The sequence below is a fragment of the Genypterus blacodes genome, unplaced genomic scaffold, assembly GCF_046128005.1.
Source record: "Genypterus blacodes isolate CSIRO-AG114 ecotype Tasmania unplaced genomic scaffold, CSIRO-AGI_Gbla_v1 ptg000113l_1, whole genome shotgun sequence".
Lineage (NCBI taxonomy): Eukaryota > Metazoa > Chordata > Actinopteri > Ophidiiformes > Ophidiidae > Genypterus > Genypterus blacodes.
In genome coordinates, this window is record NW_027466917.1 from 79,711 (window position 1) to 105,000 (window position 25,290).

The 25,290-nt window shown below is 50.3% G+C and overlaps 5 protein-coding genes and 1 long non-coding RNA gene across 10 annotated transcripts in view; 1 reads left to right on the forward strand and 5 right to left on the reverse strand.

The window, feature by feature from the left end:
- The first annotated feature begins 3,250 nt into the window (after nucleotides 1-3,250).
- On the forward strand, nucleotides 3,251-3,448 carry LOC143009726 (uncharacterized). Its single transcript, XR_012964707.1, has 2 exons — nucleotides 3,251-3,328; nucleotides 3,369-3,448. It is a non-coding gene; the product is annotated as an uncharacterized LOC143009726 (long non-coding RNA).
- LOC143009724 (LIM/homeobox protein Lhx2-like) lies at nucleotides 3,322-4,515 on the reverse strand. 2 transcript variants are annotated; one of them, XM_076161789.1, is made up of 2 exons: nucleotides 4,258-4,515; nucleotides 3,322-4,104 (listed from the first exon to the last, which is right to left on the reverse strand). In XM_076161789.1, exons 1-2 carry the CDS (start codon nucleotides 4,441-4,443, stop codon nucleotides 3,709-3,711), a joined length of 582 nt encoding a protein of 193 aa, XP_076017904.1. In that variant the 5' UTR covers nucleotides 4,444-4,515; the 3' UTR covers nucleotides 3,322-3,708. The 2 variants fall into 2 exon arrangements, with proteins under 2 accessions (XP_076017904.1, XP_076017905.1); XM_076161790.1 differs by having other exon boundaries at nucleotides 4,279-4,508.
- An 82-nt stretch (nucleotides 4,516-4,597) lies between these two features.
- On the reverse strand, nucleotides 4,598-5,842 carry LOC143009735 (LIM domain only protein 3-like). The gene is made up of 5 exons (XM_076161799.1): nucleotides 5,753-5,842; nucleotides 5,405-5,607; nucleotides 5,200-5,308; nucleotides 4,778-4,904; nucleotides 4,598-4,608 (listed from the first exon to the last, which is right to left on the reverse strand). Exons 1-5 carry the CDS (start codon nucleotides 5,840-5,842, stop codon nucleotides 4,598-4,600), a joined length of 540 nt encoding a protein of 179 aa, XP_076017914.1.
- A 930-nt stretch (nucleotides 5,843-6,772) lies between these two features.
- On the reverse strand, nucleotides 6,773-8,588 carry cenpa (histone H3-like centromeric protein A). Its single transcript, XM_076161792.1, has 5 exons — nucleotides 8,501-8,588; nucleotides 7,787-7,927; nucleotides 7,515-7,636; nucleotides 7,194-7,268; nucleotides 6,773-7,041 (listed from the first exon to the last, which is right to left on the reverse strand). The coding sequence occupies exons 2-5, from the start codon at nucleotides 7,899-7,901 to the stop codon at nucleotides 6,913-6,915; spliced, it is 441 nt and encodes a 146-aa protein (XP_076017907.1). The 5' UTR covers nucleotides 7,902-7,927; nucleotides 8,501-8,588; the 3' UTR covers nucleotides 6,773-6,912.
- A 629-nt stretch (nucleotides 8,589-9,217) lies between these two features.
- Nucleotides 9,218-12,155, reverse strand: psmb10 (proteasome 20S subunit beta 10). Its single transcript, XM_076161798.1, has 8 exons — nucleotides 11,973-12,155; nucleotides 11,558-11,651; nucleotides 11,210-11,307; nucleotides 10,994-11,134; nucleotides 10,605-10,720; nucleotides 10,446-10,504; nucleotides 9,808-9,959; nucleotides 9,218-9,449 (listed from the first exon to the last, which is right to left on the reverse strand). The coding sequence occupies exons 1-8, from the start codon at nucleotides 12,035-12,037 to the stop codon at nucleotides 9,338-9,340; spliced, it is 837 nt and encodes a 278-aa protein (XP_076017913.1). The 5' UTR covers nucleotides 12,038-12,155; the 3' UTR covers nucleotides 9,218-9,337.
- A 123-nt stretch (nucleotides 12,156-12,278) lies between these two features.
- Nucleotides 12,279-25,290, reverse strand: part of LOC143009732 (uncharacterized) — an 18,891-nt gene continuing 5,879 nt past the window's right edge. Inside the window, exons 3-16 of one of the 4 annotated variants that reach the window (XM_076161796.1) lie at nucleotides 24,158-24,311; nucleotides 23,622-23,891; nucleotides 19,469-22,573; nucleotides 17,220-17,342; nucleotides 16,813-16,956; nucleotides 16,138-16,257; nucleotides 15,726-15,875; nucleotides 15,474-15,616; nucleotides 15,142-15,274; nucleotides 14,873-15,024; nucleotides 14,602-14,698; nucleotides 13,924-14,079; nucleotides 13,440-13,603; nucleotides 12,279-13,152 (exon numbers count right to left, since the gene is read on the reverse strand). In XM_076161796.1, coding sequence (XP_076017911.1) covers nucleotides 13,057-13,152; nucleotides 13,440-13,603; nucleotides 13,924-14,079; nucleotides 14,602-14,698; nucleotides 14,873-15,024; nucleotides 15,142-15,274; nucleotides 15,474-15,616; nucleotides 15,726-15,875; nucleotides 16,138-16,257; nucleotides 16,813-16,956; nucleotides 17,220-17,342; nucleotides 19,469-22,573; nucleotides 23,622-23,891; nucleotides 24,158-24,311 — 5,007 coding nt within the window. In that variant the 3' untranslated portion in view covers nucleotides 12,279-13,056. The other 3 variants (XM_076161797.1, XR_012964710.1, XR_012964709.1) reach the window with 3 other exon arrangements.

Genomic DNA, 25,290 nt, shown 5'->3' on the forward strand with positions numbered 1-25,290 from the left:
AACTTTCTCGGACCTGGAAACACATTTCTGCTCTCTGTAGCTGAACTTATACATTTATGAACTTATTAACTTCTTAACTTATTCCCTGTAGTATTTGTGATTGTGCTCTTGTTCTTTTTTACAGTTTCTAAATTGTTACTCAGCCGTGTGGTCTTTAAGGACGCACTAAATAAGTGTGTGTCGTCTGATGAACTGTCAGTATTTACCTGATAAACTCTATCAACCGTATTCTGTTCATCTTTGCTCGCTTTTTGCTTGCTTGCTTTTCCCCCACATATTATTATGATTAGTCCAGCAAATCCCTCTTAGTCAGATTCGCTGTTCACTCTTTATATTCTGCGACATTTCTAAAGACGTCACGCTACTTTTTTACTTTCACTTTTAATCTCAACTCACATTAACGTCAGAAAAGTGTACTTTACCTCCGTCCGCCGTCAGGGCCGAGCCGAGCAGAAGCACCAGGGACATTAAATGCATCTTTGGGTCCAAAACTGATCTACAATCACGCTTTAAACTCGGGTTGATGCGCTTTTCACGCCTGGACGTCTCTGAACCGAGCGCCTCTTCCTCCTTCGGTCGCTGGCTGGTGTGGCGTTCAGGGACTACCCGGAAGAATTATGTAGCTGCGTTCACGTCCCTTGCTACAAAGTTTCACCCTCCAGATTTTGAGCTCTTGTGTCGCTGAAATCCTTCAAGACCAGGAGAAGTCCAATCGGCCTCCAGACAGCTTCGATCTCATGTATGAGTGAAGACAGGAAAACAGCTGGAACATGCTTCATGTGTGTTGATCTAAAGTCTCCACATGAATGAACGTTTAGTAGTGTAATCTCTTCATCGAGGCCACTTTAATGTTTCATAACAATGAACTCACATAGAAACACAAACTGTAAGTAGCCGGGCTAGTAAACTTTTTAATGATTTTACATTTATATTCACATTCAGAATGAAGCTCTGAGGCCTTCATGTTCCACAGAAATATAAGAGCTCATTACACTGAAGGCTGAACTGATTTAAGATTTAAAGAGACTTTAAAGAGAGATTGAATGTTCTTAATTTACTGTTGTGCACACTGAGTGAAAACATGTGATCTGTGTGTTATGTTCCTATTGTGTATCTGTGGGTGTGCTTCTCTGAAGAGGACACCAGAGTCCAGCAGGAGTCCATCAGGGGAGGAAGAGGGTTCACTCAGCAGGCGGTCATGTGTGCAGCGTACCTAACCACTGATGGAACATAAACAAATCTGGGTCAGACGTCCTGCCTGTTTGGTTTAAGGCCCCTGAGTCTGAAGACGGCCCTTTGGTCTCTAATGGGACAGATGAGGGACAGCTTCAGTGCTGATGATCAAAAGGCCTCCTCACTTCTCTCTTCTCCACCCTTCTCCCTCCTGACTTCCACCCGTCCTCTTCCGACTTCCTCTGGCTTCCGTCCCTCCGTCCCCGGCGCTCCACCTCTTCCCAAAGCGAAACCCGAAGCCTCCTTTCTCCCGGCTGAAAGCTTGGAGATCTCCGGCCATGGAGGTCAGAGCTTCGTTCCTCCTCCCGCCTTCCTCCTCTCCACCTTCATGGTAGTGCAGACTCTCCAGAGAGTGATCCCCAGGAAAGGGAGACAGCGGCAGGGCCATCAGCTCTCCTCTCTGGGCCCTCAGCAGCTCCTCCTCTTCCCAGGTCGCATCTTCGCCGTCCTCCTCTCCAGGCTCCCAGGAGGCCACCGTGGGGGGGCTTGGCCACGCTCCCGTTCCCCTCCAAACATCCAGAGCGTTGTGAAGCCGCAGCAGAGCCGCCTGCAGCTCCAGGCTGTGCACTGTGGGCGGGGCGGCGGTGGAGGAGCGCGGGTATGAGGTGACGGTCAGCGGGAAGGGGGAGAGGAGGGTGAGGCAGAGGAGGGAGAGCATCAGCTGAGAGCCACAGGGACAAAAACAAAGTCTCATCTGGTAAGAGAAACCATTCAGGAGAAACAAATTAGTAACTAGGAGGCACAGTGACTTCATACCTCCACCTTTAATGGATCGTCTCCTATCTGACCACCAGGTTTCAGTTTCCTTAGAGGCATGAAGTCTGACACCAACACAGAAGGACCACAAACACAAAGTGTCCTCTACATTTAACCAATCACAGCTGAGGCACAGCCTGGTGCCTTGGTCAAAGGCAAGGGCAGGAGGAATCAAACCGACACCTTTTAGAATCTGAACCCTCGCAGACACCAGAAGAACCTGCAAACTCCACACAGGTCCAGGGGCTGGCAGGAGATCCAGACCTCGGACCTTTTGAGTAGCTACTAAGGACTTTAACTGTTTAACCTCGACACAATCTGTGAGCCACATAAGTAGGATAAGCACAGAGACGACACAGAGCTCAGGGTCCACTGGAGCCTGCAGAGGGACAGGTCCTCCAGAACCTTACAACATCCTCACCGTACAAACTGGACTGCACCAGGGTTCGCCTTCACTCAGGCTCATCAAAAGTTCACCCAGTGGTGAAGGAAAGTTTGACTGAATTCTACAAGCTGCAACAACAGAGAGGTCAGAAACAAAGAGCCGAGTGTTGAGCTTACCTCTGTGGGGAAACGCAGCCGCCGCCGTCTGGAGTGTCCAGCGCTCTGACCTTATAACAACACACCGCCGTCAGAGGGTCATGACCCGGGTCCTCTGCCGTCGCCCCATTGGCCCTCGGCCCGTCTGACGCAGGCGGCGGTTCGTTCACACGCCGTTCATCATAACCTTCATTCTTCCTGCTGAGAGACGGCGCTCCACTCCACTAATTACTGCTGCTTGATTGGGGAGGAGGCGAACAATTCATTAAGATTTTTCTGAGGGGAGAGCGGACGGCTGAGCTTCCTCCCCAACCGACCTTCATGAAGGTCACCAGGAAATCACGGAGGCACCTGAAAGAATGTCACTGAGGCAAACGAGCATTCAGGGAAATCTGACAACGACAATGGAAGAACGGACCGACACTCAGAGGAAACGTGGCTCTGTGGGTTAGCACACACACACACACACACACACACACAGACGTGAAGGAACAAAGGCTTTATTCAGCACACACACACACTTGCACACTAAAACACAGCACACACACATGTCCACATTTGGCCTAACGCACAGTCAAAAAGTGAAACAGCACAACAGTGAGTGACCCACACCTTCTTTAGGCTAAGCTAAGCTAAGCTAAGCTAAGCTACACAGTGGTACTTCTACCGTATTTAACACATTTTGGGAAAATCATGTCTGAACTCACTCACTGACGTTTATTCTGTGAGTTTTGCAGATGTTGGTGGTTCACTGAGCAGGTCTACGGGTCTACAGGTCTACGGGTCTACAGGTCTACGGGTCTACAGGTCTACGGGTCTACGGGTCTACAGGTCTGCAGGTCTACAGGTCTGCAAGTCTGGTGTTTGGTCTCAAACCCAAACAGGAAGTTGCACCGGTTCAGTCATCCTCCCCCACCCACTTCCTGTTTGTCTCTGGTCTACATGCCGGCCCGTTACCAGACTCAGCTTCACTGATCCATCTGGAACAGAACACATTATTACAACATACAGTACAAGTCTCTGTTGTCTGACTGCAGAACTGTGATTTAAAAGCAGCAGAATGAAGTCCAGGTCCTCCTGAAGTCCAGGTCCTCCTGAAGTCCAGGTCCTCCTGAAGTCCAGGTCCTCCTGCAGCCCCTGATGTGTGCCGATCAGCTGAGGCGTCAGAACAAAACTCTCCTAGCAGTAAAAGGGACTGAAAGAATCTGGATCAGCGCCCCCCTCAGCTCCCCCCCCGGCCTCCCCAAAGTCCCTGTAGGCCTCCAGAGAGGAGGCGCACGCCGGGGCCGCCTGGGAATCGTAGTCCAGGAGGAAAGAGGGGCTCTGCAAGGCCTGGCCGCCGGTCCCGGTGGGGGTTTGGGCCGGGTCAGCGAGCGGAGCGGTGAGGAGGGAGAGCTGCATGTGGTCGATGGTGCTGGTGTGGAAGTGCAGCACCGGACCGGGTGCAGGGCCGCTCTGTGGGGAGGAGCCCGTCGCCATGGATACGCCTCTGGGCGCGGCAGCTGGCGAACTGGCCGCAGAGTCGTCAGTGGAGAGGGAACGCCTCAGCTTGGCCCGAGCGTTCTGGAACCACACCTGCCACAGAGAGAGAGGGAGACTCAGACCGACCCAAGGCCACAGGAAGGCTTTGGTTCAGGTTCAGGAGGTGGATTCTGTAAACCATGAGGTCCATGCAGCTCTTGAGCCGGACCTGCTGGTGTGATCAGGTCCTGAACTCTACCCAGTTACCTGTGCGAGGTCTTGGCTCACCTGCAGGACCCTCTTTGGCAGGCCAGTCTTGTGGGCGAGGCAGGTCCAGTCTTTACCATCCGGGTTGTGTTTCTGGGCGAAATAAGACTCCAGCGCCCGCAGCTGCTCACTGCGAAAACACGTCCTGATCCGCTTGGTCCGCCTGCGGACACGCCCACCTGCCATCCTGTCATCCAACCGTGACTCAGAGCTGCTGACAGACTCCTCCCCTTCCCCTTTAACAGGAAGTCTGGGTTCAGATTTCAGGGACCCAGAAAGTCCCTGAAATCTTCTTCTCTCTGTTTGTTTTTAAATCACCATCATTTATATTTCAGACACGTCAACAAAGAACTGGATATTAAATCAAATATTAAAATGAAAATGGAAAATTAAACATATTGAATGTAAGAGAACACAGACAGACAGACACACACACAGACACACAGACACACAGGCGCACACACACACACAGGCGCACACACACACACACACACACACACACACACACACACACACACACCTTCTTTCATGTTTTGGTTTGGCTGGAGGTCCTGTGATGCTCCGTCGCCGTGGTAATGGGACTGACAGTACAGGCTCTGGCCCTGCAGGCTGTACAGGTTACCAGGCAGCAGCTTCACCTCACACTGCTGCACAAAGACACAAAGACACAAACTAGGATCCATGATTACAACAGGAGAGACAGACAGACAGGCTGAGAGACAGACAGGCAGAGAGACAGACAGAGAGACAGGCAGGCATAGAGAGAGAGAAATAGACAGATATGTTGTTTGTTTCTTACAAACTCAGACATCAGTGATGAAACGCTGCCACTCACTGGACAGAGTGGAAACTGCAGTGATCAAGAGAATCTAATGAGAAAACCTCCATGAATACTTTGAGATGTGCTGAGCCCAGAACCTGGAGCCAGAACCTGGAGCTGACCTGGCAGCAGAAGCAGTTGGGGTGAAAGGTCAGATCCCCAGACCTCATGACCAGAGCGGAAGCAGGGATTGGCTGAGAGCAGCGGGCGCACTGACCAACTCCAAACATCCTGAGAAGAGAAACAGGATCAGGATCGGGGTCAGGGTCAGGGTGAGGCTCAGAGTGAGGATCAGGGTGAGGATCAGGATCAGGGTCAGGGTCTGACCTGCAGTAGTCCTGCTGGCAGTAGATGTTCCCGTCCCTCCAGAACAGCGAGCCGTGGCTCTGCAGCTCACAGTGGCAGTGGCTGCAGCGCAGGCAGGCGCTGTGCCACACGCGGCCTGCAGCCAACAGGAAGAAGCGGTCGCACACCTGCTCGCCACAGCCGGAGCACATCAGCGGCTCCTGGACGGAGACGGGGGCCGGAGTCTGGAGACACGAGGACGAGTGGGACAACGTGAGTGAAAGAGAACACGAGCTCAGCAGGTGAAGAGCGCCACCATCAGGCAACCACTCCAGAAAGAACACAAACAAAGCTCTCTCTCTCTCTCTCTCTACTTTCCTCCGTCCTGGCCGGGCCGCCATCGCTCAGCTCCGCCCCCTCATCACCAAGGTCACCGCCGTACAGCAGCTCCTCCAGGGTCCGGTCGTCTGTCGACATCATGATTGCCCTGTGTGTGTGTGTGTGTGTGTGTGTGTGAGACAGAGGGTTAATCATGGCTCCACTCTGTAATCACTGCTGTAATTACAGCTCTATAAAAAGCCTCCACGTAAACAAACTGACCCCAGGACTCAGAACCACAGTGGGCGACCTTGGACCTGAAGCTGGAGGGACGTGAGGACTTTAAAGTCCAGAGAGTCACAAGAGAGAAGGACCCAGATCAGCTGAGAGCCTGAGGATCCAGATATGAACACATAGAGCGGCACATAGAGCGGCACAGTAACGCTTCTAAAGTCGAACAGCTTTAAGATCACAAACCTAAAGACTCCATGATGAGAGCTCCTTTACATTTCATCTCTTTGATTGACTTCATACTCACATCCTGTCCTCAGTCTGTTTGGGTTCAGATGTTCCTGGAGGTGAATGAGGTCCGGACGCTCTCCTCTCCCTGCCGCTGAGCTGCTCTCTCTCTCTCTCTCTCTCTCCTGGTTTTCTCCTCTCTGCAGGTGTCCTCCTGTCCTCCGCCTGCTCCTCGTCCTCCGGCCTGTGCCGGGCGACGCCCCTGCGCACCTGTAAACAAGCAGCTCTGGGCCTCAGAGAGCAGGAGAGAGCGGCTCTGATTGGACGCCCGCCGATCAGACGGGCGAGCGTCCTGAACCCCCGGGACCAATTAACCCAGCAGAGGAGTTTACAGGGACGCCAGGGGGCCGGGGGGCGGAGCTACAGAAGTCCCTCTGTCCCTCAGCTGAAACGGGATCAGCTCCAAAATAACACCAGAAACAAAACAACTCACATCAACAAGCAGCCGAGTGTAAAACTGAGGTTTATTATCGCCATGACGACACAGGAAACACAACAGAGTTTATTTACAGAAACACAGAGATCACAGGTCCGGCGCCAAAACGAGCCGAGCCTGAACACTTCCTCTAAAAGTAAAATCTAAAAGTTCACATCTCCTGTTTAGATCGACGTTTCCATCGCAGTAAGAAGCTGCAGTTCAGCCTGAGGCCAGCAGGTGGAGCCGCTCGCCCCCCCTCAGCCTGAGGCCAGCAGGTGGAGCCGCTCGCCCCCCCTCAGAGGTTCTCCACCCCTCGGATTCTCCTGGCCAGCTGGATGTCACGAGGGAAAAGCGTGACGCGTTTGGCGTGGATGGCGCACAGGTTGGAATCGGCGAATAGGTTGACGAGGAAGGCTTCGGCCGCCTGAAAGGGGAGGAGCCACCAGAGGAGGTCAAAGCAAAGCGGACGCCTCCGGCTCAGCGACCGATCAGCAGTGATCTGATCGGTCGCTGCAGTTGAGTGACAGCTGGTGGATCTGATGGGTGTGTTAGCATGTTAGCATGTTAGCTGCTCACCTCCTGCAGGGCCATCAGGGCGTAAACCTGCCACCTGTAATTCTCACTGGTGAAAGTCTGACAAACTTCACGAACCTGAAACCAACAACAGGAGATCAGTGTGTGAACGCAGAGGCACCTGAACGCAGCATCAACCAGAAACACACAACAACCGATCAGTGAGGGGACTTCCAGGTTCCCAGAAATACAGTCTGCTCTCCTCTGGACCAGGCTGCCAGAAACCAGCAGAACCTTCCCAGTGAAGGTCAAAGGTCACACAGACACAAACACGCTGACAGACAGCAGACGAGCAGGAAGCTGCGTCCGGAGCCGGAGCCTCACCAGGCGAGTGAACGGTCCCTTCCTCAGCAGGAGGTTGGTGCTCTTCTGGTATTTACGGATCTCCATCAGAGCCCTGGTACCCGGGCGGAACCTTTTCTTCCTGGCAGTGCCGGGAGGTCGTCCTGTCACACACACACACACACACACACACACACACACACACACACACACACACACACACACACACACACACACACACACACACACACAGTCAGTCAGTCAGTCCCCTGCAGGGTCTGGCTCTCTGGGTCCCATTGTTCTGCTGGACTCACCTGAGGCTCCGCTCCGTCGGGGGGACCTGGGTGTTCCGGGGGTCCTGGGGCTCTGCACCGGGCGATGCTGAGGCGCTCTGCCTTTGCGGCGGCTGACATTTAAATCGTGACGCATGGTTTCAGACTCAGAGGAGCAGAGACCTGTAAGAACACACAGGATGACATAACTCACACACACACACACACACACACACACACACTGTGCTGCACTCTGGTTACAAGATGTTACTTCAAGAAGCTGTACTTCCGGTTAGGGGCGTGGCTCTGATGCTCCGATTAAACAAACTACATTTGCGTTTATCTCTATGCACTACGTCACCGTTAGCGCCCTCTCTGGTGTGTTATTGTCCTCTGTTTACGTTCAAGTTTGAATAAAGTTCATACACGAATAATGAGGCACGCACGCGCACGCACACGCACACACACACACACAAACACGCGCGCGCGCGCGGTCACAAGGGACAAATGTTGATGTTAAGATGGAGTTTGGCTGTAAATGTTACAGAGTTCAGCTTTAACGTAACGAAACATTTAAAGGAGAGTTAACACATAAGAGATGATTTCATTTCATTTCTACTGAAGTTCGTCTCCATTTGCTGGACGAACTTCGGCGCTCTGGAGCTCGTTGCCGGACATTTACGACCTCTAAGTCTCCCGCTGATTAACTAATTGTTTTTAAGTTGCGTGAGGAAACAAACATGAACTCTTACGCACCTGATCGCTCACTGATGTCACTCAAAGTCTACGGTTTAATTTCCACACCAAAGTCGCTGCACTACAAACGACTGGACGCCGTAGACACGCCCACTTCAGATTCAAACGGACGCTGGCCAATCGTGTTCGACTATATGCAACGGACGCTCGCTGCTGGAGCGCTTGGTGTAGTGAACAGAGCGGCTCTAAACGGGCGGGGCCAGCGCTCCTGTGGGCTCGATGAAGGCGGGTTTTGACCCAGCCGGGTGCGTGGATAACAGAATAGAACGCACCACGGTGTGGGCCTGCAACAGCATGCCGGACGCTGATTGGATGGCAGCACAACAAGCTAAAGAGACCAAAGCTCATTGGCTGCAGCTTCAGTCTGCGCTTTAAGAGGCGGCCCCGTTCTTCGTGTCCAAACCTTCACTTCATGTTTATGTGAACACAAAACAAAGATAAATGTCTGAATCATATTCTGACATCTGATGACGTGTTTCTAAATGATGTTTATACAGAGACCAAACATCAGAGCCTAATTTTAAATAAGACGATTAAAGTCAGACTGTCTTCTCTTTCTGTTTGTACTTATGTTTACACAATAATATGAGGACAAAAGGTTTGTTTTAGAATATCATGTTGAATAATCTAAAATGTCTATCTTGGCAGTGCGACAGGATGCTGGGTCAGGGGTCAGGGGTCAGGGGCAGCAGAGAGAACACACACCACAGACCAAAATAAGTCAATCAACTGATTTATCCAAGAAAAACTTCATTACAGCAAAATATGATCACAGGAAGAAGGAATGATGCGTTCACTGGCACCATGTTTTTCTCTGTATTCTTTTCCTGCAGTATTTTATTGAGTGTCCATCATCTGGACGGACTGGTGGATCAGGTCCAGAGGCAGGGGGGTGATGGTTCTGCTGAGGACAGCTGTGGTGCCAGGGGTGTACCGATACTGTCCCTCTCTGGGAGACACACACACACACACACACGCACACCCATGCACGCACGCATGCACGCACACAGACACACACAGACACACACACACACACACACACACACAAAGAGAACAGACAGACATGCACGCACGCACGCACGCACGCACGCACGCACGCACGCACACACACACACACGCACGCACGCACGCACACACAGACAGAGACACACACACACACACACACACACACACACACACACAGTCAGGTCTCATGTGTACACACTTCATCTTGAATTCAAGTCAAGAAACTCATAAGAAATAAATTAAACTAAGAAGCGAATTCATAAATGCTGAGCTGTCTGTCATGTCTCTGGTTCCTGTCTCACCTCTTCCCCTTCACTGCGGGCGTGTCGTAGGCGCGCAGCACCTTGGCCCCGCCCTCTGTGATCACACACAGGTCCACGTTGCTGCCTGATCCCAGGTCACAGAAGATCCCCGCGGCGATGGCGTCTCGTACCAGCTGCTTGGCCTCCTCCAGCTGAGGAGGGCGGTAGAGGAGAGAGAAAGCTGAGGCCTGAGACTAAAGGAGCCACGCCAACTTCCCATCAGACGCTCCGCCCCTTCACGCAGCCTTATGGAGGCTTTCAGCCAATAGGAGTCACGACAATGATAAACATGATCGCTGGCTTTCCAACCGCATATGAGTCACACAAGAGTGGACTGCATCACCTGACCGCTCAGCAGCCAATCAGAGCAAAGCAGGCGGTGGTCACGTTGGACTACATGACAGACTTTCAGACAGAAACCAGAGGAAACAGAGCCAACAGCAGCTAAATATGAGAGAGAGAGAGAGAGAGAGAGAGAGAGAGAGAGAGAGAGAGAGAGAGAGGACAGACAGCTGCAGAGACAAACATGGACGCCAGCAGACGCCAGCGGCTTTGGTGGTGTGAGGAAAGAGTTCAGGCAGTGGGTGAGGATTCATGACAGGAAGTGAAGTGTGTGGAGCCTGCAGGTCGTCTCTCACCTCCATGTTTGGTTTGAATCTGTCCTCAAACACGGAAACAGCAGCCGCAGCCCCGGAACCTGGAGACAACCAGACATCAGCTCTGATCAAAACACACACACACACACACACACACACACACACACAAACACACGGTCACACACACAGTCACAGGCGTACCCATGGTGAGGAAGGGCAGCTTGTCGTAGGAGCCGTGTGGGTAAACGCTGTACAGCTGAGGGCCGCTCACGTCCACGCCGCCCACGATCAGAGACGAGCCGATCTGACCCTGGTACCTGAAACAACACACACACACCAAGGCTGAGGGGACCACTACACACACTGAGGGTTGACTGCTAAGTTCTGGGCCTGATACGCTTTGTAAAGTCGTTGGACTCGAGTGGTGGAGAGACCTTCAGCACCTTCAGACTGGAGTCACATGAACTCTGAACTCTGTGTGTTTGTTCCTCTCTAGGTCTTTGGATGAACCAAGAGAAACACAAACGTCTACACAATGAGTTCAGATCTCATTTCATGAGGATCAAAAACAAATCCATCAGATGTCTGACCTGAACAGCATCTGCTTCAGTTGCCTGGTTACCATGGCGACCAGTGGGGGTCGGCCCGTGTTGAGCATGTGCAGCTCCACGTTGGAGGACATGATCTGCGTGGTGATGTCAGCATCGGCCGCCACGCCGGCACCACAGCAGCTAGAGCACAGACAGGAAGTAGACTCAGGCTCGCCTCAAGGTCAAAGGAAGGTCAAACCTGGGCCGTGTACTCACTAGATTTTGGGAGCGATGTAGTGGATCTTCATGCAGTTCTTGGTGGCCACCACCATGTCATCAGTGGCCCGGGTGTCTGCTCCCAGGATCACGCCGTCCTGAGGGACAGGAAACACACGCGTCTGTGTGAGTGTGTGTGTCTGTGTGTGTGTCTGTACATATACACACATTTATATATTTGTTTTGTTTTTTAAAGTTATATTTCAGAACAGAACTCATGTTGTAGCATTGTTTCTATGACAACCACAGACTGGAGTTATTTATCTCCATGTTCAGGTTTGGACTTGTTGCCGACAGAGAACGCTTCCTTTAACATCCAGGCCTCTGATTGGCCGATCAGACCCACACCTTGAAGACGATGCCTGCAATGGTCGTCCCCGTCTTCCTCGCAGTGGGAACTTTAGAACCGAACTCCGACTGACTAGACTCCAACACGGCATTCCTGAAGAGAGGGGGGGGACAGAGCGAGGGAGAGAGGGGGGGGGGACAGAGCGAGGGAGAGAGAGGGGGGGGGGACAGAGCGAGGGAGAGAGGGGGGGGGGGGGGGGGCAGAGCGAGGGAGAGAGGGGGGGGACAGAGCGAGGGAGAGAGAGGGGGGGGGACAGAGCGAGGGAGAGAGGGGGGGGGGGCAGAGCGAGGGAGAGAGAGGGGGGGGGGCGAAAGAGAGGGAGAGAAAGAGGGGGGAGAGAGAGAGAGAGAGAGAGAGAGAGACTGTAAGAGCTGTAAGAGTCTCAGAATAACAACAGGAAGTAGTTGTTTTTACCTGCGACAGTTCTGGAAGCTGAAGCCTCCAAGCTGCTGCTCGCTGTTGTTCAGGCTGTGGAGCATCTTCAGGCGAGCAGGACGAAGACGACGATCAGACGACGACCAAAACTCTGAATAAAGACCTGCTGACGGCGTGTGAGTGAGTGTGTGTGTGTGAGCTACTTTTACTTTCACTTGTGCCTGAGCCAGCCTTCCTGCTCCACACTGTAAAAGGTTTCACACCAACACTGTAAAAAGTCACCCGGCACAAAACATCAAAGAAATGAATGTTTAACAAAGAGGATTTGAAATGGATTTTATTGTCGTATCCTTACTGGAGTCAAAAAGGTAAATAAGACAAAGACACACATGGACAGAGGACACTGAGGACAGCTGAACCACGCCCCCGCTCTCTGACCTCACCTGTATTCTGACGCCGTGCTCAGATTATAAAGGGGGTTTGGTTGTTATGGTGACTTGGAGGGAGGCTTGGCCTTGGTGGAGGTTTGAGCTCTCTGGATGCTTTCTGGATGCTGACTGTGATCAAAAAGTGCTGAAACTCAGTGCTCAACCAACTGTCACCATGTCACATGACACTATTACCATGGCAACAGATATATACATTTGTCTGGTTAGCTTATTTCCTTCATTGTGTGTCTGGTTCTGCTGCGGTAATGAGTGATGTCATCAGGACGTGGGCCCTTCAGAGGGGAGCTTTGCTGTGTCTCCTTGTCTCCTTGTCTCCTTGTCTCCTTAACAGACTTGTTTTGGAGGATTTAAGAGTAAAGAGCTGCAGCTGATCTGTTCAATATGTAGAAAATATGAGCGGCCCTGTAAATAACAAGGAAACTGTACAACCTGGAGAATCTGACTGGAAACATTCCACCACACAGAAGAGAGAATAGACCTGAGCCTGCAGGGGGCGCCACAGGCCCTGTTCAACAGCAGGATCAATATGAGCTGGGATTTAGTCCACCATGTGTGTTTGTGTGTGTGTGTGTGTGTGTGTGTGTGTGTGTGTGTGTGTGTGTGTGTGTTTGTGTGTGTGTGTGTGTGTGTGTGTGTGTGTGTGTGTAAGTTCTCTCTCTCTCTCTCTCTCTCTCTCATCCCTGGACTGGGTTGAAGGCTGCTGGTCTCATCTTCATCTCAGTGAAAGGGATGGAGAACTCTTTACCTTTCCAGGTGGTCCAGATCACACCCTGAAGAGAGAGAGAGAGAGAGAGAGAGAGAGAGAGAGAGAGAGAGAGAGAGAGAAGGAGAGCGCGAGAGAGAGAGAGAGAGAGAGAGAGAGAGAGAGAGAGAGAGAGAGAGAGAGAGAGAGAGAGAGAGCGCGAGAGAGAGAGAGAGAGAGAGAGAGAGAGAGAGAGAGAGAGAGAGAGGGAGAGAGAGAGTAAATCGACCGCATGTCACTGTAAACATCTCCAGCTGGCCCTGAGCCTCAGCTTGGACCTCCTTGGTGCCTGCGCTGGAGGTCCCCAGCTGTTACCTGGTGTTTGATGTGGACGCCGTACAGGCCGTTCAGATTGGCCTCGTGACAGTTCTTGTACCACCAGCCGCCTCTGTAGGACATGGCACAGCGGGTGATGAAGGGGGCCGGGTCCCGGTCTTTAGTGGAGAAGACGTAGTTGTTGTGGTAACTGAGGGAGTCGCCTGAAAGGAGGAGGAGGAGGAGAAGGAGGAGGAAGAGATCAGTGGGAGCAGAGGAAGGACTTCAGACTCTGGAGGCTTCAGTTCATGACTCAGTCAGCACACACACATCTATACAGATCATACATGTTTTAGTGTGGTTTTACTGCTTTTGCCTTAATACGTAAACGAGTCTCAGACATCAGAACGTCTCTCAGCATCAAAGTGTCCAGGTTGAGACATTCTGTGGGTCACTACTTAAAATCGAAAGTTGAAAACCACAAACAAAATTCCATGGAGAGGGGCGGGGCTACAGATAGGATACGCAGCGTGTTCTGGCTGACCTGCGGTCCCGCTGTACCCGGACACGCTCAGCCTGTAGGGCTTCTTGGACACCTGGAATGAGGAGTATTTGGCGAACGCGGACTCATGGCCGACTCGCAGGTCCACTCGTAGACTCATTCTGGTTCCCGCCGTCAGGTTATGGAGGCTCTCCAGACCTGCAGAGACAAATCAGACCATTTGTAGATCAAAGGGCAGGTTTAGATTGACATGTTAGCTTAAATGGTCATAGCATTACATTTGTTTACTCTTTGTACTTTGACTTTTACCCAAATAAAATATCTGCTCCGTCCATCAGAGTGAAGTACCTTCATAAACGTACTTCATACACTAACTCACACACTGAGCAGTGGAGGGTTCAGGCAGCTTGGTGCCTTGCTAAAAGGCACATTGGGGGATTTGCCTCATTTTTATTTCCTTTCCCAGAATTCCCCTGTTGAGGAATTAAACTCTTCTGCTCATTTTCCCAGATGTCACATGTAACATACGAGGTAGTGATGAAGAGGAGGAGCTTGTTTGCTGTGAGCCAACAGTTTCTCCTACAAGCTGATGTGAAGAGTGAAAAGATTCAAACCATCAAAGTGAGGCAGAGCTGTGTGTAACCTGTCAGTCTCTAGGACCTGGATGAAGGCTGAGCTCCCTCTCACTCACCATCAAACACAAGAGATCTAAACTCTCACCGAGCCAAAACTCCCCGTTCAGGTCTCCAAACCCTCGGGTGTAGTCCTTCCAGCCTCTGAAGAAGTCCACCAAACCGTCCTTCCTCCTCTGGAAGACCTGCAGAGGGAGAACAGGAAGTCCTCAGCATGAGACCTGGACTGAGGCCGAGGACCTGCAGAGACTCGGAGGTGCTGGGGTGAAATGTTGTGATAAATCCTTTAGATTCCAATCTTCAGCCTTGTTATTGTGACACAGTAAGGTGAAGGGGCGGAGCCTGTGGCTGTCACGCACCATCCAGCCGCCTCCGTCTGTCTCCATGTCGCAGTAAACCCTCAAAGGCTCGCCATGTTTCCCCCGCAGGTAAATCTCCACCACGCCGGACGTCCTGATGCCGTTCAGCAGCTCCTGAGAGCAGTCAGAGGGGAACGGAAACCGCAGTGTACCTGAGGAAGAGGAGGAGGGAGATGATGATGATGATGATGATGATGATGATGATGATGATGATGCATACCAACCCTTCACTTCAGTAAAGGAAGCAATACTAAGTCTGAGTGCAGTACCTGTGGTGAACTCTGTGGAGGTGGGGGCGCTGTAGCCTCCCTCTCCCTCAGCCTGCAGCTGGACGCTGTATGTGGACCCCGGGTGAAGCCTGCTCAGCTTGAGCTCTGTTACCATGGCGTCCACAATCACTTCCTGCAGAGAAGGAGGGAGGTGAAGTTATGATACAAATATAGGTTTTTTTAACTTTCCCTTTAGGGTTCAGCCTCAGTCACGACACTGAACACTCTTCACTGTGAAGGTTCCAGATCTCCTGACAACAGCGATGTATGTATTATATGAGATGCTGACTGCCACTCTAATGCTTCCTGTATTTACCTCCAATACATCTCACCTTCACCTCGTGCCCTTCAGTCTGATAGGTCAGCCTGTATTTACCCACAGGCTTCAACGGGTGTTTCCATGACAACAGGGCAGAGCGCGGAGTCACCTGGGTGGCCTGGAGATCACGTGGTCTGTCCCCATCAGCACCAGGTCCTGGAGAGGCCAGCAGGGGAGAAAGGTCATATGGAGCTCAAACTGGTCAAAGGGTGTGTGTGTGTGTGTGTGTGTGTGTGTGTGTGTGTGTGTGTGTGTGTGCGCTGACCCCTGGTGGTGGTAAAGGTGGTGGTCGCGGGCGAGCTCTCCACGCCGCCCTGCTGGCTGGTTATAGTGACGGTGTAGGTGGAGGAACCTTCCAGACTGCTCAGCTGCTGCTCCGCTGCGTTTCCTGATACTGTGACTCTCAACTCGGAACCTGGACAGACCAAAGAAACACACACACACACACCCGCACACACACACACACACGCGCACACACACACACACACAAGCACACACAGTGGTCTCCTTACAGTCGCACCTTCACCCATGGTGCAAACAAGGAATGTGAAGGAACAACATACTTCTGACTGCAGATTGTTGCAGGGAAATTGATTCCTAATTCAGAATTTGAGGCCAAAAAGCAACTTCAGATCCTGATCAGGTCTAGGCGTCTGGCCATGTGCTGAGCTGCTTACCTTCCCCTGTGCCGTATACGATGGCGTACTTATCCACTGTGGCCAACGCCGGTCGCCATAGCAACAAGGCCTTGTTGTGGGTGACATTGATGGCCTGCAGGTCTGTGGGCGGGTCAGGGACTGAAAGAAGGACAGAGGAAATCTAAATAATAATAAATAAAGATCCTCCTCAAGGTTTCATCTCAGAACGCCAAAAACAAATCCAGAACAATCCTGTGAGAAAACGCAACCCTCCACAGAGCTCGTCCAAGTCCAGCACCTGCTGCAGCCATTACAAAACACACAGAGGTCACAGGGGCAGCAGCCGTCCAATCACAGCGCAGCAGAGGGAGCGCAGAACTTTCACATCAAACCCCAAAGGAGAAATGAAATCCAAACTTTTCCTGTTGATTCCCGAAGAAATCTTTCTAAAACCTAGTTGAACAGCTGTTCCCTTTGTTTTGACTTCGGCTCAGTTCTTCTGCTTCAGCACCGTCTGGGCTCCATCCTGGTCCAGCTACAGGTTTCTATCATCTCAGTGATTCTATATGTGTGACACATGTCAGTCCATCGGCTCTGATCAAGCCGATCAGAATGTGTCGCAATGCTCAAGATGATACTGGATCCAGATCCTGATGGACAGGGAGGAAGCTCACACAGCTCAGGGTTGTGTGTCTGTGTATCTGCTGTACTTACGCGTGGTGACAAAGTCCTGGACGGGGTCGCTCTCGTCCAGGCCCAGTATGGAGATGATGCTGACCTGGTAGGAGGAGCCAGGAGAGAGCCGGGACAGGCCCACAGTGGACTCCTCCGAGCCGGCGGACACTGAGACCGGCTGGCCTGAGGGGAAACACAGCGTTCATCCAGTCACTTCCTCTGTGTGTGCATGGTTACAAACAGGAAGTAGGAGCAGTGACATGAATAACGATGTGACTTATTAACGGCGTGTATTCATGCATGTGTGTCTTCACTCTTAAGTCCTCTCAGCTTTTTCACTCCCTGATGTGTCTTAAACAGAGAATGAGGTAGAGAGACATAAAGACTTCTACATGCAGCTGTGGTGACTCTACTGAAGTCACATGTTACTCTACAGACGTCCTCACCGTCCTCCGCCTGGGCGTAGGTCACCCTGAAGCTGCTGACGGCGCTCTTGGGTTTGGTCCACGACACCGTCAGAGAGTTTTCCGTCAGCTGGCTGAAAACAATGTCGTAGGGCGGCTCGGGGCCTGGATGGCACGGGAGCAGAACCAGAGGTGAGCGGAGGACAACAGGAGGAGGAAGGAAAGGAAGGGAGGAAGGAAGGAGAACTCTGAAGCAACCAAAGAGAGATTTGCAAGGAAGGAGAGACTATAAGAGGCCGAATGAAGAAGAGGAAGGTCTTACGAGACAGAAAATATAAAAATGCCATAAGAGAGTGAAAAGACAAATCCTGTGAGTGTGAGTTATCCATCCACACATCAGTGAGTGTGTGTGTATATATGTCGAGTGCGTGTACATATATACAGTATACAGAGCATATACAGACACAAAGGGCAGGGATGGATCCTGGACAGCAGCGAAGGAGAGAATGACGACGTGTGAACGCTTAGCTGCTGGCTCAGTCCTGGAAACAGAAGCGTGGCAGGAAGAGAGGAAGGACGTTAAAAAAGGAGACAAGGAGACATTTTCCATACGGTTATGAAGTTGAGACTGAATGAAAAATACATCAACTATCCAACAGGAAACAGGAAGGCAGAGTGTCAGAGACGTTACACTTCACATTCCTCCTCTGAAACACTGTGGCTGTGATTCTGGTTCTGTTAGGATCAAACTGCTTCACTAACAATCAGTCTCAGATATCATTGGTTCCTTTTTTCTTAATTTAGGTGATTTAAGGGCGTTTTCATTCCTGTAGCTTGTTTGCTTTGGTCCAAATTCAGACATTTACATGCACAGCAAAGGCCCAGATCAGGCTCATTAACACCCAAATCAGGCTCAGCTTTGTTTAGCTGAAGGAGGAGGTCCAGGTCGTGTGGGCTGAGTCAGGTTTGAATGTTTTGTGGCACTTTCTGACACCAAATGTTGGCTCTGTCTGCCTTTGAGTGATTAGTATGGAATGTAAGGTTTACCTGGCTAGTGAGGTAGCTTGCAGTTAGCCAAAGCTGTAGCAGCAGCTAAACTTGTGAGACCGAGAGGAGGATGCTTATAAACACAGCTGTTACAAACATCTGGAGTAGAAACTGAATTTGTGGAAAACCACACGTAAACATGTTCATCTGAACACGTGCTAGCTAAGCGCCAGGTGTGTCCACCTTTACGCAGCATCCAAATCATGTGATAAATACACACAGCCCTCTCTGCCTCTGAGTCAATCAATCCATCCATAGATTGTCTCAAAGTTCTCTCTTTGTGCAGCTGTTCTGGTCTTAGCTTGAGTGTGATTGCTGTGATTCAGACCTGAACCGGATCAAACCAGGTGGATGTGAAAACGCCCAGAATCTGCAGGTATGTGTTTGAAAGGTGAGGACGGACCGACCAGTCATGGTCTTACCCTGAGCTTTGGCTGACAGGTGAAGGTGTCAGTGAAGCTGGTGGACTGTTAGCTTACCCTGAGTGAGAGAAGACCACAGAAGACCACAGCAGCAGTCAATGAAAGGTTATGTTTGGCTTTTAATGGTGGACTCAGATATTTGTTGCCAACTCCAACAAAACAAAACACGTCTCTGAAGTTATTTGGAAGCTTTTCCCTTTCATTTGCCACAAAACAGCTGCAACTTCTGCAATAATGGACTCCAGTGGATTACATTCTTTTCTTTTCTATTAAACAAGAAATCCATTCCCAGCTGCAGGACCTGTGGAGCTCCAGGATGACTGACAAATGTGTGTGGTTGTAATGAGTGACATCAGATATCTGAGTGTGACGTTTGATCTCTGATGCATGAGGATCAGAAAGGTCTCTCTGATCCTCATGCATGCTGAGAAATGAGAGCACAAACAACACAAATGCTCAATGAGCTTTTCCGCGGCGGCAGAACTTCATGGGGACAAAAACAACAACAACAAACAGCTGACCACTGAATGACATCATACCAAAAGTGAGGACGAATACAAACTGTAAATACAGAACTTACAGCTTTCAAGAGCCTCACAGCAGCGCCTGAGCTCTTGAACATGAAAGAAGCATTTCAGTAAGTAAGCAAACACAACACGCGTGACTATTAGTTGGCATGTGAGAGGCGTGTGGAGCGCTCGGCCTGAGTGGACTGTGAGGTGACGGAAGAGGAAAAGAGTTTCACAGCGTCACAACATTGACAGTAATGTTGGAGCCTTGTACAGCAGTGACTCAGCGTTTTACTGTCACAATGGCCTGTACCTGTATTGATGACAAGCTTGTGCAGTCTGGACAGAAGACCAGAAGGTCCCTTTCCAAGCAGGGTCACGGTGTACTCGCTCTGTGGAGGCAGGTTCTCAAAGGGAAAGGAGCGAGCTGAACCGGGAAGGACTTTCTTGAAGGTTTTGTTGCTTCCTGTTGAAGGTTTGACTGTCGTGCTGCTTCTTGGAGGAGGCGTGACGTGTTCCAGAAGTGCATTTTCTTTTCCCGTGTCTTCGGTTGGTTCACGCTGGTCTTTCTTTTCTTTCTCTAAGTCTTCTTCTTCCTCCTTTGGGTTCTCAATACTCTCACCTTGGGCTTTCCGGGAAACAACAAAGTTTTTGTACTTCCCCTCCGGTGCGTCCCAGTAGAGCAGAAACCCTCCTGATGTCACGCTCCTCACCCCCACATTGTCCAGAGGCTCCCTTGAGTCCTTAGTAGGAGAAAGATCTGGTACCCTGAGAGTTCTGGACTCACTTCTTGTTGGTTCTGTTTTGCTCTGTTCCCTCTTTGTGGTCTGATGTGTGTTGGAATCCCGCCCTCTCTGAATCAGGCTGATGTTCCTAACTTGACTGGATCCTGTTTTCATTCCCGTTGGGTTTTTTTTTAGCCCTGTGTCTGGTTTCAAGGTTTTCTGTCCTCTATTGGAGGAATATTTGCTGATCCCTCGAATGACAGCACCAGTATTTTTCTGGATCCTCGATGTGGAATCAGAGTCACTGATACTAGTTTCTTCTTCCACAATTTCACTTGTTTGGACTAAAGAGTTCTGTATTACCTGGGTAGAATCATAGTGGTCCACGTTTGGGGAGTCTTGATCTCCTGATTGACTAATCCTGACTGCTTTGGTAGAACTGTGGACTTCCTGTTCTCCTGGTTGGCTGCTGTGCATTGTACTATAGACACTGGACTCGGTACTTTGGATAAGCTCTCTAGCCTTTTGTTCTTTTGACTGATTCATCTCAACTGTTTGAGTGTGGACTTCCTGCTCCCCTGATTGGTTAACTGGGATCCCATGGGTATTATCCTTTCCTGATTGGCTAGCTAAACTTTGAGTCATGATGCCACTGCCTCCGTTTATCCTTCTGGATGTTAAGGTTTTGCGTATGGGACCTTTCTGTGGCTGCCTAGGTGGTCGCACGTATGGCCGACGTTGATAACCAACTTTGGAGGTTGGACGTCCAAGAGGTGATGTTCCACTGGTTTGCTGAGTTGGGTTTCCTTCAGTAACCTGGCTCCTCTTTATTGTGTCTGTGTCTTCACTGCTGTCCCCTCCTGCTACTGTGTGCTCAACTGGATGGAATTCTCTGGAAGGATTCTTTGATGAGCCTGGTGGGACACTGGCAGCATCATTCTCTTCCTCTGTCTGAGTATCAGGATGTAAAGGTTGGGAGGGGTGAGGACGGGTTCGGTCCAGTCCCAGGTTTGGATGGGGCCCGCGCGGGTATCCTGTCTTTGGAGTAAAGCGGCGAAATGGTGGAGCTTTTCCGTCTGTATGTTTCTGATGTTGCTCAGTTCCAAAGGGTGTAACTGTTGCCCTGGCCTGATCTCTGTCCACACTTGGGTCTGTCTCTGGCTCGTTTCCCTCAGCTGAACGCGGTTCTTCTGAAGTGGCTGAAGATGGCGAAGAGGAGGTTTCATTTGTGGCTGTTTGTCCTTTTTTCATCTTTGTTCCAGGGATGAGGCTCAAAGGAGAATGAGAACGATAAGGAACTCTAAGATTTGGATGAGTTCTGTTCTGGAGCATTCCAAAGTTTGGACGGGGGCGACGTGGGAATCCGGGTCTTGGATGTGTACGACGGAAAAAAGCTGCACGGTCTGCTGGTGAAGGAGGCTTCCTGTCCTGGTTTGTTTCAGCTGGATTGGTGGAGTTTACACCTGATCTTGATAAGGTGGAGGAAGATGATGATGATGATGCCGCTGCTGTTGGTGGTGATTGTGGTGGTGATGAGGATGATGATGAAGATGGAGCTAATGAAGGCAAAGATGTTGAGGAAGGTAATGATGATGATGATGATGTTTGTGATAAGTAAGAAAAGGATGGTGATGATGGTGAGGAAGATGATGAATGTGATGGTGATAAGGATGGTGAGGATGACGATGATGATGATGAGGATGATGGAAATGATGACATTGGTCTCAGTCCGCCTAAAATCTGCTTCCTCACTGTATCTGCATCAATGTTTGCGTCTTCATCAATGTTTGAGGGTTTGGACAGGTGAACAGAAAAGGTTTTGATATTCAACCTGTCAAACGTTTCAGTCAGGAGTCGATGTAAAGGATCTGGTGAATAGTCCACATCCGACTCTGAAGATGAATCGGAGGAGGGAGCACGATTGATTACTTCCTGGTCAGAGGAACCGTGATGTGTCGTCCTTCCTCTTGGCCCCATCCCATCGCCCCTACACCCATTTCCTCTGTCTTTAAGGGGCAGTCTGATATGGCTCACTTGTATTTTGTTCACACATTTCTTCTCCAGACCACGAACAGTCACGGTCGGCTCTGGATAAATCGGATCAGTGTCATTGGGCTGGACTGGTCCAATACCAGGCTGCTCCTTTGAGTCAGTGGATTCCACAGGGAGACTTTGATTTCTAGTTCCTGAATCAGCTCCAGGTGCAGAAGTTAAATCCTGATCGATGTGGGCCGGCGTGTGTGACTTCTCCACGCTGGGGTCGCTCGCTGTTAAAGTGACTGTTCTGACGTCTTTGATGGGGAATCCTGGTTTCTGTTTTTTGGCTACATGCACCTTCTTCTTCACCCCCACTAGGGGCTTTTTCACAGCACCTGGGCCAAACCATCTCCCACCAGGCACCACTCTGGTTGCATTTAACCGTAAATGCCCGACATTTGGTTTTCTTGATACTAGCCTTTCAGCTAGTTTGGGCTTAGCGCCATCTCTTCTGCTGGCTAAAGGTGTTGCTCTGACAGGTACAGGAGCTGAAGACTCTTCTCTTCCTCCCACTTCCACCTCACTTCCATCATTCCTCCTCCCCTGTCCATCGGGGGAAAGGTTTGACACTGGATCTCCGCTGTCAACATCCTGTGGAGGTGCCGGTGTGATCTGTGCAGTGACAGCTACCATGGAAACCCTCGCTGCCGTCTTCCCTAGAGATGTGAATGAAGTGAGCATGTGGAATGAGTGATTTCTGCTGCTGTGTAAGTCCAGGAGGGAGCATTTCTAACAGGGACAGAAAAGCAGTGTTAATATTCTTGATTGAACGGGCGTCAGGGCACTACTGGAACCTGTGAGGACAACAGGGATTAGATCAACTCATGATGCTCTGCAAAGAAACCGGGAAATACCACCCATGAGCTTCTGTCTCTGTTGGGTAGAAAAAAACTATGGGGAAAAGTCAACAGGTTGAAGAATTCCTCCTGACAGTTATGAGAGGCGCTTCATTAAGGTTTACACTCCTGGTTCTCCTCATTGTCAGGTGTTTTGCGTGTGGACATGCTAACACACAGCAGGAACACGGTGACTTGTTTTAGTCTCTGATTCGTACCTTTAATCTAAACTGTCATGGCCGTCCAATAGGTTTAGTTAAACAATGAGATTTCCCCCCCAGAATTCTTCATGATTCACCATGAAACATCCATCATGTTTATCTCCAGGATCAATCATGGCAGTCACATGACTATAGACATAGAGGAGTTCATTCATAAAGCACAGAACCATGTTCCCTCATTCATAGAACCTTCTGACCAGAAGTTTCTTAGTGCGAAGAGGCGTTACTATTGTGTTTCCTCATTTGCATGTCTGGTTATTCATAAACACTGCAAACAAAGAGGACTTGTCTCAGTCTGAGGGTACGTTTTAGTGCAATGACATCTGGTTGATAAATAAATAAACATGATGTCAAAACCATTCAGTTATTGCTTTTATGTTTCCATGTTTATATATGTGTTAGCAAACTGTGATGTAAGGAGACAGAGTGAGAGTCTGAGAGGAGCCTAGAAGTAAAACACATTATTATTATTATTCAGTTCATTTATACATATACTATATATTATATATATATAGTATATTTATATATATATTCTTATATATTTACTTCTACAATCATTGTACATGAAGATCCATCTATAGAAGAACCTCCATACTTGCTCTTGTGCACCACATTGAGTCCAAACCTCCACAGTAACTGTGACTCACCGGGAGTCGCCTGGATGGTCGCTGCTTTACTCTGACTGCTCTCCTTCTCTGCCACAAGTGTGATGTCATACAAACGCCCCGCCTCCAGCTGCTGGATGTGGGCGGAGTCTCTGGCAGCTGGGACGGTCATTTCCAGACTCTTGCCTGCTCCATCAGCGGGCGAGACTGTGAGTCGATACCTGTCGATCTCACCCTGCGGCTGCTCCCACTGGAGCACCACAGAGGTGGTGGTTGTCTTGACGACATGGAGGTTACTGGGACCAGAGATAACTGAGCGATGGAGGAAAAGCATAAAATGAGATCATGTTTTATTATAGTATGACGTATTCACCATGTGTGGTCTTAAGTACCTTAAAGCTTTGTTAGTAAACTTAACCATAAAAATACTATATTAAGTAAAAGAAGGTTTCCATTGTAACAGATCATGTAGAACAGAAGGAAAGGAATGTTGGGGGAGGAGAGGAAAGGAGGAAGCAAGAAAGGACAAAAAATAAGAACTTTGATTAGAAAAATGCAACCAATTGAAAGTAACCGACGGGTCATGAAGTGGGCGGAGCTCTGGGCCCCCCGCCTGCCGTCCATCTCTCCAGTGACCGTGGCGGTGTAGTCCTGAGCCGCTGCCAGGCCGCTCTGGGTGAAGCTGCTCTCACCTCCCTGCACCTGGACGGAGATCTGCTGGTCGCCTTCTTTCTGTTCAGGTCAGGAAGAATAACACAGTGAGCAAAGATCCGCTCTCTGAACGAAGCAACGACCGACAGAGAGACAGGAAGAAAGGACTGCAGAATGTTTTCTATAAATTGGGGATGAAATCTATAAATCCGTCTTGACCTGATCCTTCATGTCCACAGGCTTCATGTGCATCTTTACAGAGGACAGGAAAGACGGATGTAAACAAAGGACAATGACTAGAGTCCACTAGAGAAACCACACACTGCATGCTGACCAGCAGAGGGCGTGCCTCCTCTGTCACCATGCTGTTCCTCAGTCCGGATCTCTGCTGCCCGCCCGGTGATTACGCAATCCAAAAACCACTTGAGTTATTTTTCATTCATATTCTGGAAAATTCCACAAATTAGAAGCTGCAGTTGACATAATTAGTCAAGTCTGACTGGACGTGGCGCTGTACCGTAAATGGACCACAGCTGGGTTGCCGTGCTGGTTACCATGTGGGTTGCCGGGCGATGGAGCAGCAGAGGTCCTGGTGGATCAGCATCAGTGGATCAGAACGCTTTCATCCACTTCCACATGTATCAGGGTGACGTCATCAAAACAGAGGCGCTAATAAATTCATGCTATGCTGTAAAACAGGCAGAGGCTCTGTGGCATCGCCATGGTGCGTTCACCACGGCAACGCTCAGCCGCTCCTGGATGTGAAGAGGAGACAGTTTAAGGTCCCTGAGCAGCAGGAAGACAAAACAAAAGGAGATGTGCATCCAAGCAGACATGGGGAGAACAGATAAACTCCACACAGCAAGCAGCAGGCCAGTGTGGGATTCAAACCCACACCTTCCTGCTCTGCTCTGTTCTGGGTTGCTTCCATCATTTCCTGTTCCTCCATCACCGTGTTTGTAGCCATGAAGGACAAAGACAGACAACCACCTCCTAAGCAACACATAGTTCTTGTTCTCCTGAGCTCATTCTGGCAGTCAGCATCTCATATAATACATCA

Excerpts from the sequence above, each read along its gene's own strand:
- LOC143009724 (XM_076161789.1), bottom strand. The coding sequence starts at position 4,443 with ATGGCAGGTGGGCGTGTCCGCAGGCGGACCAAGCGGATCAGGACGTGT. Across the intron at positions 4,105-4,257 it reads TGAGCCAAGACCTCGCACAG|GTGTGGTTCCAGAACGCTCG; the intron begins GTAACTGGGTAG and ends TCTCTGTGGCAG.
- LOC143009735 (XM_076161799.1), bottom strand. The coding sequence starts at position 5,842 with ATGATGTCGACAGACGACCGGACCCTGGAGGAGCTGCTGTACGGCGGT. Across the intron at positions 5,608-5,752 it reads AGCTGAGCGATGGCGGCCCG|ACTCCGGCCCCCGTCTCCGT; the intron begins GCCAGGACGGAG and ends TCGTGTCTCCAG. Across the intron at positions 4,905-5,199 it reads CCAACTGCTTCTGCTGCCAG|CAGTGTGAGGTGAAGCTGCT; the intron begins GTCAGCTCCAGG and ends GTCTTTGTGCAG.
- cenpa (XM_076161792.1), bottom strand. The coding sequence starts at position 7,901 with ATGCGTCACGATTTAAATGTCAGCCGCCGCAAAGGCAGAGCGCCTCAG. Across the intron at positions 7,269-7,514 it reads AGGGACCGTTCACTCGCCTG|GTTCGTGAAGTTTGTCAGAC; the intron begins GTGAGGCTCCGG and ends TGTTGGTTTCAG. Across the intron at positions 7,042-7,193 it reads CCCTGATGGCCCTGCAGGAG|GCGGCCGAAGCCTTCCTCGT; the intron begins GTGAGCAGCTAA and ends CTCCCCTTTCAG.
- psmb10 (XM_076161798.1), bottom strand. The coding sequence starts at position 12,037 with ATGCTCCACAGCCTGAACAACAGCGAGCAGCAGCTTGGAGGCTTCAGC. Across the intron at positions 10,721-10,993 it reads CTGAAGCAGATGCTGTTCAG|GTACCAGGGTCAGATCGGCT; the intron begins GTCAGACATCTG and ends GTGTTGTTTCAG. Across the intron at positions 9,450-9,807 it reads CCCGCAGTGAAGGGGAAGAG|AGAGGGACAGTATCGGTACA; the intron begins GTGAGACAGGAA and ends TGTGTCTCCCAG.